Source organism: Acromyrmex echinatior, chromosome 3, assembly GCF_024713525.1.
Source record: "Acromyrmex echinatior isolate Ae372 chromosome 3, ASM2471352v2, whole genome shotgun sequence".
Classification (NCBI taxonomy): domain Eukaryota; kingdom Metazoa; phylum Arthropoda; class Insecta; order Hymenoptera; family Formicidae; genus Acromyrmex; species Acromyrmex echinatior.
Window position 1 is genome coordinate 1,857,087 of NC_141854.1, and position 14,193 is coordinate 1,871,279.

At 31.8% G+C, this 14,193-nt stretch overlaps 1 protein-coding gene and 1 long non-coding RNA gene across 2 annotated transcripts in view; one reads left to right on the forward strand and one right to left on the reverse strand.

The window, feature by feature from the left end:
- The window catches only part of LOC105144969 (uncharacterized), a 57,618-nt gene extending 52,849 nt beyond the window's left edge, over positions 1-4,769 (forward strand). Inside the window, exon 3 of the long non-coding RNA XR_015544329.1 lies at positions 2,405-4,769. This is a non-coding gene — a long non-coding RNA (uncharacterized LOC105144969). The remainder of the gene's footprint in view (positions 1-2,404) is intronic.
- Positions 1-14,193, reverse strand: part of MESR6 (misexpression suppressor of ras 6) — a 697,505-nt gene that overhangs the window by 293,134 nt on the left and 390,178 nt on the right. The window contains exon 4 of the mRNA XM_011054241.2: positions 1,283-1,409. Within this exon, the coding sequence (XP_011052543.1) occupies positions 1,283-1,409 (127 nt within the window). The remainder of the gene's footprint in view (positions 1-1,282; positions 1,410-14,193) is intronic.

Genomic DNA, 14,193 nt, shown 5'->3' on the forward strand with positions numbered 1-14,193 from the left:
CACTGGTGCACTAGCCGCAATAATAACGGCATCAGCAAACCCAAATAAAATTTATTATCATAATAAATCAATTTTTTTTTCGATCGTATCTAAACAGCGGTGTACGAGGTAACGTGTGTATTTTTCACTACTTTCTATTACTCTCTTGACTGCTTATATTACTTCGACGTTGCGATACAATACATTTATATAACGTTGAATTTATCCATAGAAAATCGAATGCCTATATTTAAATAGATGCCTGGCTATTAAGCAAGACACTTTTAAACGGAGAGAGTCCAATCGCGTCCTGCCCACGTAGTCATCAGCACAAAAATATTCCAAGAGAAACTTCCAAAGTCTCAAGATCACGGGGACCTCGATCGACCGTGGAATTCAAGCTGAGTTTTAGATTTCAGCGGAACGAACTCGATGGATTGCGGGGAAAGGGGCAAAAGAGAACACGCGTGCGGATGAGAGAGACTAAAAGTACATCGTACCGCTCGCCATAACCTTTTATCAGTTATCTAATTAGCCGTTGCGTTTAATTAGCGATCCGAGGAGAGAGCCGCGAGATAGTCCTAGCACTGTGCAAGACCGCAACGTGGTATGGGTCTGTATATAGCTATACGTAATTTTAATCGGCGCCCATGTCAGATAAGAAAGGTCGATGGATGAACTGGCATCTACGTGCACTTTGCAATTAGTTGTATTTTTATTTATTTAGCTATTTGCCGCTTATTGAGCTGCACATGGAGAAAGTCCAGCATGAAGCTGTTCAATTGACCGATAAGAATTTTAAGGATCTCTATAAGCGTAACGCGAATGGAAGAAAAAGTAGAAAACGTTACATAGACGATCCGTGTTGTGATATTAGTGTAACTGTACAAATTTTATTAGATTAAAAAATGATTTTAGTACTCATCAAGTGTTGTAAAATATTTTTTATACTCAAGCATCTTAAAAGCAAGCCTATCGAACGTGAAAAAAACATTTCTTTTTCTATCTTTTTTAAATACCGGTACATGAAAAGGTGTTATCCTTTTTATTAAAAACTAATTTTATAATGAAAGTCTTATTAACCAAATCTTATTTAAAAATAATACATATTTTTTAAATAATCGTATAATATATAAACAAAAAAATTGATATTTTTAAAATAATTATATAACGTATAAAACATTTGTCATAAACAGAGAATGACAGGTGAAATCACGGAAAAAATTAATAGATCTTTGACTCTACAATTATCTAGAAGAAATTATCTAGAGAAACGATATTTATCTAATTTAGCGGTACTTACCTTTGTTGAATCTTCGATAAAAGCTCCGATGGTTATTACGTGCAGAATGATCTCGCGAGTATTTTCAAGTTCTTCTGGTGTCGCATATAAACCTTCGCTAAGGAAGTACGGTTCAGGGCAAGTTAATCTGCAAAAAATAAACATCAAACAATTTAACATATCCGTTCAGTAGATTAAATTGGACAAAAAGCATCATAATTAGTTACGGTTTAGTAAAACATATATTCATCTTTTAGTATAAAATACGTAAAATTTATCTCTTATTTTAATATGAATAATATATTTATTTTTACGAAAGAGTTTAAATTATAATAAATAATTATAAAAAAAAAAAAGAAATATTTTCGTACATATTTTAATTGTTTTATAACGGTTTTCAGAGAGAAAATAACATTGGGGTCCACGATCCCGACGTTTGGGTCAACATCAGTTATCGTAACTGTTATCGTAATATCGAGATTTAATCGCAACATGTAATCGTACGTGTGTTTAGTGTATCGTAAACTGCATTATCTCGACTTAATTATATTGCTACGTGGTACATGAAGAAATTCTTGAAAATCTCCGATGACGAATACCGAGAGAGAGAGAGAAATGAAAAAAAAAATAAATAAATAAAATAAAAGCAAAGTATCACGTAGCATTTGCCATTCGGAAGCTCAATCGCTTTGAGATAATAGGAAAAAAATTAATATTATATAACCATTACATAACGATACATGCTGAGCGTACTTGAATTCATCTTGATCTTCCAAAGAAAGTTATTATGAGAAAAATAAGATTTTTATAATCGTATTATATATAGTTAAACATTTATATATTTATTTACAAATAGTATGATGTGAGTATAAAGTATGAAAAGTAGATATAATTGACACAGCTTATTAGTCTTTTAACGATTAAGTGGCAAATTTATTTCGTGGGCTACAACGCGATAAATCACCAAACATCGGAGACCAAAATTTTTCTTCTCGCTCCTCTATTTTGCAGAATATTAATCTTTACGCGGTATACCACTTTTCTCGTCATGTACGAGTATCCGCAGCGACGAACGCGCAGATCCCATGCCGCTGTTCCCGGGTCACGACAAGTATAATAAATATGTTCCTTCCTTGTTTTTAGATGGTTGAAAGGAGAAAGAGGGATGTACTACGAGGGCAGGCGAGAAAAATCGAGCAGTCTGAACGGCCCGAGATTGCGTGGCCAGGCAACATCAATTTCGAGGGTGATTCCCAGCGGTGTCGGAAGAGCTCCGAAAATTTCGAATGCTCGCGTAATCGAGGAGCCTCCACAAGTGGAGTGTATAAAGATGCTCTTACTTGAGAGGATACCACCGCTGCCTCCTTCTGTCTGTCCTCGTCTTTCCTTCCTTCTCTCTTTCTTCCACGCTTTCTTGTTTCTCGGCGTCCCTTTCGATCGTCGTTTTTTCCATCGTCCGCGATAATGATACCCACACGCTCTCGCTTGGTAATAATATTAATGGCTTCGTGTACCCAGAGACCATCGGAGGTTCAGCAAAAGGAACATCGTGGAGACCCCTTGCGCGAAGAAGCTCGTCGTAAGAAGCAACCTCCGAGTGCTTCGCCGGGAATTATACGGAAAGCGTGGATTCGCGCGAATTAACTAATACACTCGCTTCTCGTTCATTCATAAAAGATTTGTATTGCTATTTCTAATAAACCTTATGCGATTTAATAATTGGACGCAGGTAATCGAAAGACTCCGGAAATTGCTGTGATATGATCATGGAATCATATAATAATCATTTCAGTGTTATCGTATGTTCAAATTTTTACAAGACTTTTTAGAGGGAACTAATTTCGCTTAGAGCTTAAGCTTATAGAATAGAGTCTCTTAAACCATAAAATAGACGATTAAAGAGAACAAGCAGGAAAGTCATAAAAATTTATAATCTTGCCGTAATATATAATTATACGAAAGATTAGATTTTTAATGCATAATATTTTAATACGATACATTTTTGTTTTCAATTATATATATGATTGTACTTGATAGAAAGAAGCAACTTGGGAGATAATAATAAATTATATTTTTAATTTCAGTATTATGATACCTCATTTTTTATGCTTCCTATGCATTAAAAATAATTTAAAAATTAAATTTGATACTTTAATGATCTTAACTGAATGTACGATATGAACATGTATTAAAAAAGTGATCAAAAGTTCTTGCATTAACATACAAAATAATAAAGATAGCATTTTAATCATACATATGTGTATTTTAACACAATAGTACTAAAATATTATATATATATATATTTTTTTTAGCGTACCAGACAACATTCGCCAACGTTACAAATAAAAAACGGTATGATTTATTCGATTTGACAGAAATAAAATGAGGAAATTAATTTATCAGCCCTGAAACCGGTATCACATCAAAAAAACTCATAGCGTATTATCAATGGTTCAGTATAATTAGCGATTTATTCTGAATAGGTCGCGACCGGTTGCGTATACGTAGTCAGCATAGATATCTATCATGTCTGTAATCCATAGAGCTGTCGATCACCGAATGAATCGATCGCCCATATATGCTTGATCGGGTAAGCGTAAAGACGCATGCACCTAGATATTTTATTTTCATCAGCTTGTACTTTCAATATATCAAAATAAGAAATTTAAAATTTGAAATAAAAATTAGCAAATACTTATTTTTAAATACAACTATTTAATCAATTATATTGTAATGTAAAAAAAGAGGAGAGAGAGAGAGAAAAGTTTGATAAAATTAAAAAATATTTTGAATAATGAGTTCGCTAATTATTCAGTAAAATTTTAAAGACTACATTACGCACACTTGCATTAAACTTTGAATTTATTTTTGATTTTTTTAAACATATTAAAATTCAATTCTTAACGTTGCTTGAGAATTATCTTCTCAAAATGAGATTTAATCTCGTCGATTATTGAAAGTATATCCGACTCGGTCCAGCTTTACCGCGAAACAGTCGTTAAATATTATATTTTCCGCGAATCAGCTCTTCGCAAGCCGCGTCATTAAAGTGCCGTTTTACTGGCAGAAAATCGCTGAACGCCTACGATGTCGTTGAGCCACCTTGTTTTCGCAGCATTCTCCGGATCCTTTACGCTTTGCAAAAATAACGTTCGGGTATGCGCTAAGGAGACTTTGCAATACAAATCATAATTACTGCATAATAAAACGACGGATGAATTTATAGCAATAATTATTTTTTAATAAAAATTACTTTTTAATACGTTCTTTAAGAATTGTATTTTAAATTATTGCGCTATTTACAAGAAAGTGATTCACTATAAACCATACACTAAAATGAAAAGAAAAAAGACAGTATAAAGTATACAACAAAATGAAAAAAAAAGTGAACTGAAAGGACATGCTTATTAAATTCTTTAAATTTGTTTTTTATTCCTGAACTAGAATTCTCTTTCTCGCTTTCGCCAAATAAAAAAAGTTTAAATAATTTTCTGTTAAATTTCTGTTGAAAATTGATCTATATTGTTAACTGTTATCATGTTATTATGCATGTTATCTTAATAAACAAAATATTGAATTTTTTATGTAACTAAATAAAAATTCTTTTTCTTAAATACATGTATTTTGGTGCTAGACTTGGCTTATAGTAATATGTGGTGACACAAATCTCCTACATATCTCTTAAAAGGAATCTTATAAATGTTGAACACAATCTCTTAAAAGGAATTTTATAAATGTCGTACAGAAGTGTCTAGAAATTTCGAAGAAACAATATTTTCAACGCATTTAGGTAGTTAAACCGTTTACACAATAATTATGCGCATTTCGACGAGATAACTAAGAGATTTTTATGCATAGTAGCGGTTAGCATGATTAGAAGCGGGTTTCTTATGGTAATTCTACAAAAAGTGCCTCTATCATCAATGAAGCGAGATCATGCTTGCCAGATTTCGTCATCAATATAATTAATATATAATTATATTAATCTTTAATATAATTAAATAGATTAATATTAATCTTTAAGATAATTAGATTAATCTTTAACAAAAAACATGCGAAATTTCTTAAACTTCAAAATTTTATCTCGTAGATCTTTTTTTATCTCCTGGATCCTTCATATGCAACATCCTTCATGGCAAATAATTAAAAAATTTTATATTTTTTTCAATGAAATAATATTTGTTTATTCTTAAATGTTTCAGTTAATTAATAAGCAAGCAATTAGAACAATATATTAAAAAAATTTTTTAAAGAGATCAGAAAGAACAAATGAAATATCATTGATTGCATCGATTTTTTTTACAGCTTGAGTGTCAATTATGTATTTAATATTACGGAAAATAAATACAAATGACGCAATTGAAATAATTACGTTTTGCTCATAATAATGATAAAATAAAGTACATACTGTATTCGTTTATTTTTATTATGCATACACATTCGTCTATATATTGCAATAATAAAATATATCAAGATCATTTTTAGATCATTTTTTATTTTTGCATGCAACTAAATTATTATTTTAAAAAACAAAAAGATATTTAAAAAAATGCAAGCCACGAAAGAAAGTACGATAATAATTGCGCACAAATATTGACGTAATATGCGATTGGATTTGACTCTGCGTTCGACGATATCCGAATAACAAAACCTATGTATTATCCAGGACATTAAACTTGTCAATTAGTTATGTAGCAGATTGCAGCTGCTATTTATATTATATATGACGATCCAATGTACAGTACGACTTGAATAGAAATCCGAGTTCGTTTGTGTCATGCATTTAGTACGACCAATATGAGAGGATTAAAATTATGCGATCGGTACACAATAAATCTGCCAATGCCAGAAAGTTGATATCGGAATCGTATAAATTATAAGAAGAGTATCTTAATCGAATTAAGAAGTCTTGTACGTGAAATACCGTCACAGATAATATATCTTGCTAGTTGATTAATTACAATACCGTTTAAATCATTCCTGGATAAAATCGACTGGAAATAAAATGTGCCTATAATATTGTTATTGTTTATATTAATACATTATTTATAGAAGTTTTAATAATAATAAATTTATCTATGTAGTTTCTGAAAATGAGTATAAATATTCCCTGTCATTTAAATTATTGTATTAAGTTTCCATTTCTAATTTTTGCCTAAAATGTTTTTTACAGAAGCTTTGTAACAATTATACATTTTTTATCGCCTGTATACTTTCTAAAAATAATTATAAAAATTCCATATTTCACATTTAAGTTATTAACTTTCTAATCTAAAAAAAATTTTAATTATTCTAAATAAAAAAGAGAATTATTTATCGTTCTTCAAATCAAAATTTATAAAATCGATACAATTTCGCTAACTGTAAGTATTTTCCCACGCTCTAGATATGAAAAAGAATTTTACATCCAACGTTACGTTTCATCTATTCGCCAATAAATGTACTAATGTAATCACGTGCCAGTACATGTATGTACATATTGTATACATATATAAATTACAATCTACTTGATTCTACGAATGCTTTGAAGTATATTCTTTGATTGGTCAGTTAACAAAATTTTTTTTCCTGCTGATTGATCATTCAAATATTTCGAAGTATTTATGCCAAGTGGAACGCACCCATAATATCCCTATAAATTCAGCGATATTATACTTCTTATGTTCATTTCTACTAATACAGATTAACTTTAATCTGGGTTTAATTTACTCTTTAACCTTTTCTAATTCTTGAAACTAAAAGAAGATAAAAAATAATTTAAACCAAAAAATCCAAGTTAATCTATATTGGTAGAAGGTAAAATAAAAACGGATATCAGACCCGATTTTTTATTTGCTGATTAATTTGTGATTAAGTTTAACCTGATGATACTGTAAAGTGTAAAGATTGTATTTGTCTATCTATGCATAATCATTAAATTAATAGTTATGTAGTAAATAAGTTTTAAAGTTACTATTAGTTTAGTGATTAATCATAGCTAGAAAAATACAATTTTTTACACTATCATCAAGGTAAGTAAGATTAGATTAAGTTTAAATCACAAGTTAACTAAATAATGAAAAATCGAATCTACCTGTATGTTTTGCCTTAGATAAGATTTTTTGTTCGATGTTGGTCATGAACATCAAAAGACGCGATTAATCACGATCGAATTATCGCGTGGCATCGAGGGAATCGGGCATTTAAATTCGTCAGATTCGCTATGCGAAATTCGTTTACGACAGGCGAACAAAATTCGAAGAGTGACGAACGACTGAAGCGGCTTTGATAAACGTGACAATGAGTGTCCGAATATTGTATGCAAAAGAGATTACCTACCTCGAAGGTTAACGCATCACGCCGTTCTCTCAAATAAAAGATTCTCTCGACTCTCGATGTGCATCGATATATTGAACGATATTCGTCGAACTAATAAACAACGTAACAGGCCCAAACATCGAGAAACGGATCTTTAAACAAACGTCAAATTGACGGAACGCGACGGGCCGGATATCAACGAATATCGAGAAACGCATAAATCGCGGTAGGCCAATTTACACCGAGACAATCGTCCGTTGTTAGATTCGACACTCTCTGGATTTGTTTGTAAGCGGAATCATGGAATTCGCGCAGGGAACAGATAAAAAGGACACGAAAACGCCTAGTGAACACAGTTTACCTACGACACATTGATGGTGCGTGCCACGCACTGTCAGAAGTCAAAATTGATTGGCGTCTGATGGTTGCGAAATTCGGAACCACGTTATCGCGTTTAATATAGAAGTCTGTTTTTTATTGCTGCACTCTGAACCGGTGCAAGTTGATGTGAAACAAACGTATATTTGTTTCGCTTCAACTCATTGCACTGTGTATACTAGTTCGGAAAGTGCAATAATAAGAAACAGACCTTAGGTTTGTTTCCTGTGGCTGAACTTGTGTATTTTTGAAACTTAAAGTGAGAAAGGTATATGTTTGATATTTGTCGAAAGCGAGAGAGTTCTAGTGCAGTCCAGTGCAGGAACAGAAAACACTCATATATTATCTACACATTTCGCGCCTTTATTTAATCTCTATATGGTATGTAGAAACTTATTACAGACATTGTCTTTTCGTTTTTTGTGTTGGAAAAAAATTTTCAGTGTCGAATATAACACACTTCACGGTCCACTCAAACTTTTGTGTCAATTTAACATAAAACGAATATATTAGAAAACACAGATATTGTATAAAAATAAATAAAAAGATAATGCTGACACAGTTTGTAAACAAACAGTTAAAGTACATTTTTTTAGTATAATTAACATTTATGATGTATTAAATTTCGTTAATATTTCATTAAATATGTTAAACACGCATTTCATTCATTTAGAATTTACATTTTAAAACATATTATTTTAATTCTTACTTATTCACTTACTCATAAATTGTATCATCTTGACACCAAGAAATATTGAACATCAATTTAACATTTAATTTAAAATTTTTGAATAACATAATTACATCTGTCCAATTAACACTTGAATATTGAGTTAAATTCAACTTTCCTATGTATAATATAATAAATCAATGCGAACAATAAAATATTGTAAAACTAATAAATAAAATATTACACATGATTATTAAAACATCTATTAAAACTTTTTAAATTAATATTGTGCGTTCATTGCACGTAATTTTTTATGGATGATAGAATCAGCTTGGATTAATCAAATAATCTATTAAAGTTATCAATATTTTTATTTGCTAACAAAACATTCTACCATATTTTTTACAACAACCGAATAACTTATATTTTTATAACAATAACAGAATATCTTTCTTTTAATTTTTTTCATAGAAACCTATAATATTTGTTTTTAGTTCCAGCGTTTTTGCCTCGTTATTTCATTTTATTAGAGTGCTTTGTCTACTGTACGCACGTGTTGTCGAATCAATTTGCCAAATGGATAGAAAAGAGGGTAAGAGTGCAAAAAGACGAACTTGATACACGACGAGGATTAAAAGAGATAAGCGTCGACAGAGATAGAATGAATAAGTGCAAAATTGACCATGTTACGTGTACAAGGAAGAGGGACGATGCGAGACTGATAGAAAAACAGAGGGAACCCATGGCCGCACCCTGATTTCACGCATATGATGAGTCGTGCAGGCGAAAATGAAACGGCGAATTCAGATTCTTAATCTAAGCACGCAAATGCGTGAAATCGCTCGACGACGTGGTTAAAACTAATTTATAGGCTTTTTTTCGTGCACGGATATTCTCTCTCTAATTAATAGATTGTTAACTGGGAGACATTGATATCATCACGCTGAAAAGTAATTGAAAAATTACTTGTGACGTAACAAATCGCATCTTCACAATGCATCAGTTAACGATCCATTTTTTTTATGTATTTTTACAATTAGAGAATGGTAAATCAAATTTTTTTTTCTCAATACATAATAATATATTCTATCAACTGTGATAAAATTTTCAACGAGCATAATATTTAATTGAGAACAATTCTTGACCGAATGAGATCATATTTTCTCGTAAATCTTTGCAAATAGTATTTTGGCAAATTGAAACTAATTTGAAATTTGATTATTATAAATAATAATAGGAGAATGAATGAATTAATCAAATTGTGATTTAAATACAATTTTGTAAATTTAATACAAAGACAATAAAATTTGCCATTTCATAATTAATGCTTTCCATGATAATCATTCCATAATAATAATAATAATAATTATTATTATTATAAAAAGAATTTTCCTTTTTACTCTAATGATTTACGTTTATTGTCTTACATCAAGTTTCATTGTTCCGCAATCGCAGCGTAAAGACAGAGATGCTTTTCTTCGTGCCTCCTTTACGTATGTCATAAATCATGTCTGGTTTAGGATCGTATATCGTAAAATCATTGCGAAAGTTTCCGTATCAATTTCTCAGCGACACACGATTCCCTTGTCTAAGTTACTGTTATACGTATAAACGACACATCACTGTCACAAGCTGCTCGATAATCCCGGCAATAAACTTAACTCAGCCCCTACGTGTGAGTTCATTTCGAACCCGTTTATATCAGAACAAGAATCGAACTCGTTTATATCAGAGTATGAAAATTGCACGCAACGTCGAGCAACTTGCGTTCTATTCCGACGATCCGGAAACATAATCGCCCGCGGATTATATAATATAATAGCGATAAATATCTGCAATCGATAGTGCTGGCCTGTGCGAGCACTAATAAATATTCAACTTAATATTATTCTCTTCCTTTACATGTCGCGTCCACAGATGGAAATCGATGCGAGACTCACCGGTATACACGAGTCGCGTCGCGATTCTTGCCATACTCAAAGAGTGTCCCTGAGAAGAGAGAGAGAACGAGGGTGTACGTGGTACGTACCTCCTGCTACATACGAAGGTGATTATATTAGTATCGAGGCGCGCACGCCTCGAGTATCTACCGGGTGGTCCTCGAGATGGACGCGTAAAGCAAAATGTCAAGCTCTCGATCTTCCACGAACAATCGATCATTTCAAGTTGCATCATTGACCATACGAGGTGATCGTACGTGATGCATCGTCGAGATGAGAGCGGACGTGCGCGCGCAGACCGAGAATACAGATAATTCGCCTCCCACCTCCCTAAGTTACGTTCGTTATGCCGTAACCTGATTAATGATAATGCGGAGCTAAGAGGGAATCATTTTTCTTGCTCCTCGTATTCGTCGATTGGAGATCAAAGGATGCGTAACGGAGATATAATTTCGGCAGGCATGACGTCGAGCAGCAGCAGCAGCAGCAGCAGCAGCAGCAGCAGCTGCCGTCGAGATTTTGTACCACGATAAGCGCTTATTTATTTCAACCACAATTCCTATCATTAGTATCATTAATTGTTATTTAAAAGCGATCTTTTGCTTCGTTTGATGTAATGTTTGATATAAAAATTGTTATATATATATATATGTACAATTTTTGAAACGCGATTGGAGATTAAGAAATGCTTGTTTAATTTGTTTAAATTACTATACTATCTCGTCTCTTCTCTGAAAAATGTTCTTATCTACGATTTAATATAATTAGATGCAATTAACACATGCAAATTATAAAGCACGCCAATTAAATTTTGTCCGTAAATAAGTATCCTAATGATATCTTTAAATAGATATCTCGTTATCAGCGATTCCATTGGCACTATCTGTATCCTGTATACGTATGACTGCATTTACTCAGCATAAGTTTTTCTCGTAATTAGATATAATTATCCGTAGTTTTAATGGAATGCCATTTTATAGACACGTTTTCTTTATTTTGCGACACCATATATAAACATCGGGATATGTGATGCGTTCATTTCTACGAGTACCCAGAGAAAAATTATGTTTAAACTGAAAAATTCGTTTCTTTCGTTGATTTTTTTAAATTGAAATGAAAATACTTTCAAAGAAAATAAAAATTTATTTAATTCAAGAAATAACGTTTAAATAAAAAAAAAAAAAATTTATTCATTTCAAGAAATGATGTTCAAATCAAAGAAATTTTTCTTTAACTGTATAACAATGCACGAATTTTTTTTATTCAAACAATATTTTTTTTAATAAATGAAACTTTTTTCTCGGTGAGGTTCGTATACATCCAGAGAAAGGTTTCTTCGATTCAAAGAAATGTTTCTTTGCTATATGTACGATTAAAGAAAAAATTTCTTTGATTTGAACATCATTTTTTAAAATCAAAATAAATTTTTTTGTTTGATTTCAAGAAACCTTTCTCTGATGAGTGTAATAATTTCGCATTATAATATAAGTCTATTGATAATACGGATGCATTTCAAATCTACGCACATTAAATAATCGACATTAATCAAGTTACAAAAACGTACAAAAACGTATATCTTGTGACATGACTTGGCGATTCTTTTCCTTGTTCTCTATTTCCACTCACTTAATCTTAAATCGCTCGAACATTTGCCTTCTTATATGTGATATCATGACGATAATAATTTTAATGACAGAAAACATATATGTTCTCACTTTACTTTAATGTGGCATAAATGTCGAAACGATCATCGCTCGCGATATGTATGGATATTTTCCTACACATTTTCTAATATAATTTCAACAATTTACGTAATTAATATTGAGCTATTTCACGGAAAATACAAATTACTAGTCACGTTTTTAATTAAAAATTGTGATTAAGTACCCCACATGTCTAACATTCATTATTGATCTAGAAAGCGAACAAGTTCGGTTTTTCTTTAAAAATCGTTTATAATATGAAACAGACTGTTCAATATATTCATAAAATTATAGTTTCCAGTTTTATTGCTGATAAATTAAACTGTAAAAGTATCGTTTCAATAAAATGGTCGATTTACACAGACAACAAAATTAAAAACTACATCACGTATGTAAAAATAAAAAGAGACATATGTCAAAGTTATGACATAATCTAAAAATGTTTGAACCGGATGGAGTGAAGGTTGATACCTGGGGCATTTATCCAGCGATAATAATATGGACCATGCTAATGTCAAAGCTGATCTCAGATCAGGCCGCACTAAGATCGCTATAGTTTATAGCATATCGCTCGGTTGAACAAGAATTATCGTTGCACGCGCAATGCTTTCGTTAGCATTTTATCTCAGTCGCCTTCTGACATAATAAGTTCATTTTCTAATTATATTATTTCGTTTAACAATGAAAGCTTTTCACCAAGAAAAATATAAAAATTCTAATGGTATTTTATACAAAAGTCAGGAAAACGATAAAAAATTAACAAAAAATCAAAAAAACTGTCTTATATACTGTATATTTAACATAAGTAGCTTACTGAGTTAATTATTAAAAGATTTGAAATTCAAACGTATAGCAAAGAGAAGCTTAAATTTTTTATTTTATATGAAGCAAATTGCTTTTTTCTATTTTCTCACATTTCTTATGCTCTTGCTGAGAAAAGAAGTTTTAGAAAAAAGCGTTAATAAATAAATAAATAAATTAATTAATTCGATACTCTCTCCGTAAATCACTTAGAATAAAAAAAATTATTAAAAAATTATTAAAGTAACGTGAAAAATCGTATCGTAATTAATACACGTTAAACTTTAATATTTTCTATAATTGCAATAAATTGTTCACGTAAAATATATGTTCGATCTGGAAACGTGACTATAGCGTCGCTATCCAACGGCGGTGACACATTCTGAAAACTATTCAGCAGGGCGGAGCAAAGGTTGTGGTATCCCTGGGGCATTTATTTAACGATATTGCTACGGTCCGAGCTAATGTCAAAGTCGATGCCGTGCCCAGGTCTACTTGGAACGTCGTGCGGCACGTATTATGCTGCCTAGCCGAACGTGAATTACCGTTGCATGCGAGAATTATCGCTTCCTTGGCTTTTAACGAGAGAAATTTACGCAATTATTATTGTCATCCAGGAAGGGATGACAAATTCGTGCGATAATTTAACAGTATCGTACCGTAACGTTGTGAAATCGCTCGATTTATCGCTACGGATAAAAGTCCCAGTTTCGAGGAATACAAAATTGATAAAGTGCAAAATAAAATGCTTTGCGTCCTATCTAAAATATAAGTAAACGTTTGATTGTAGCGTTTTTTTTTTTTTTATATAAAATTACGAAGAGCTGTCTTTCTCAAGCATAAAAACATGACAAGTCGACTTTTCAAGATCTCTTAAAGCCTTTACGTTGTAAAGCCAATTACATTCAACATTTACAGTAATTGTATATAAATCATAGTGCGCTGTTTGATCAGGGACGCATTACTATCGAGCGTGTAAATCCCCCGCAAGCATTATGTCTTTTTACCGCGTGGCCTTGATTATGGACGCGTTGTGTGCTTCAAACGTCGCAACATACTTCGTGCGCCTAATAGACATCCTATTAGCTGTAGGTACATTCGAGCCGAGAATTTTTCTAAGAGACGGCAAGCCTCTAATGCGAT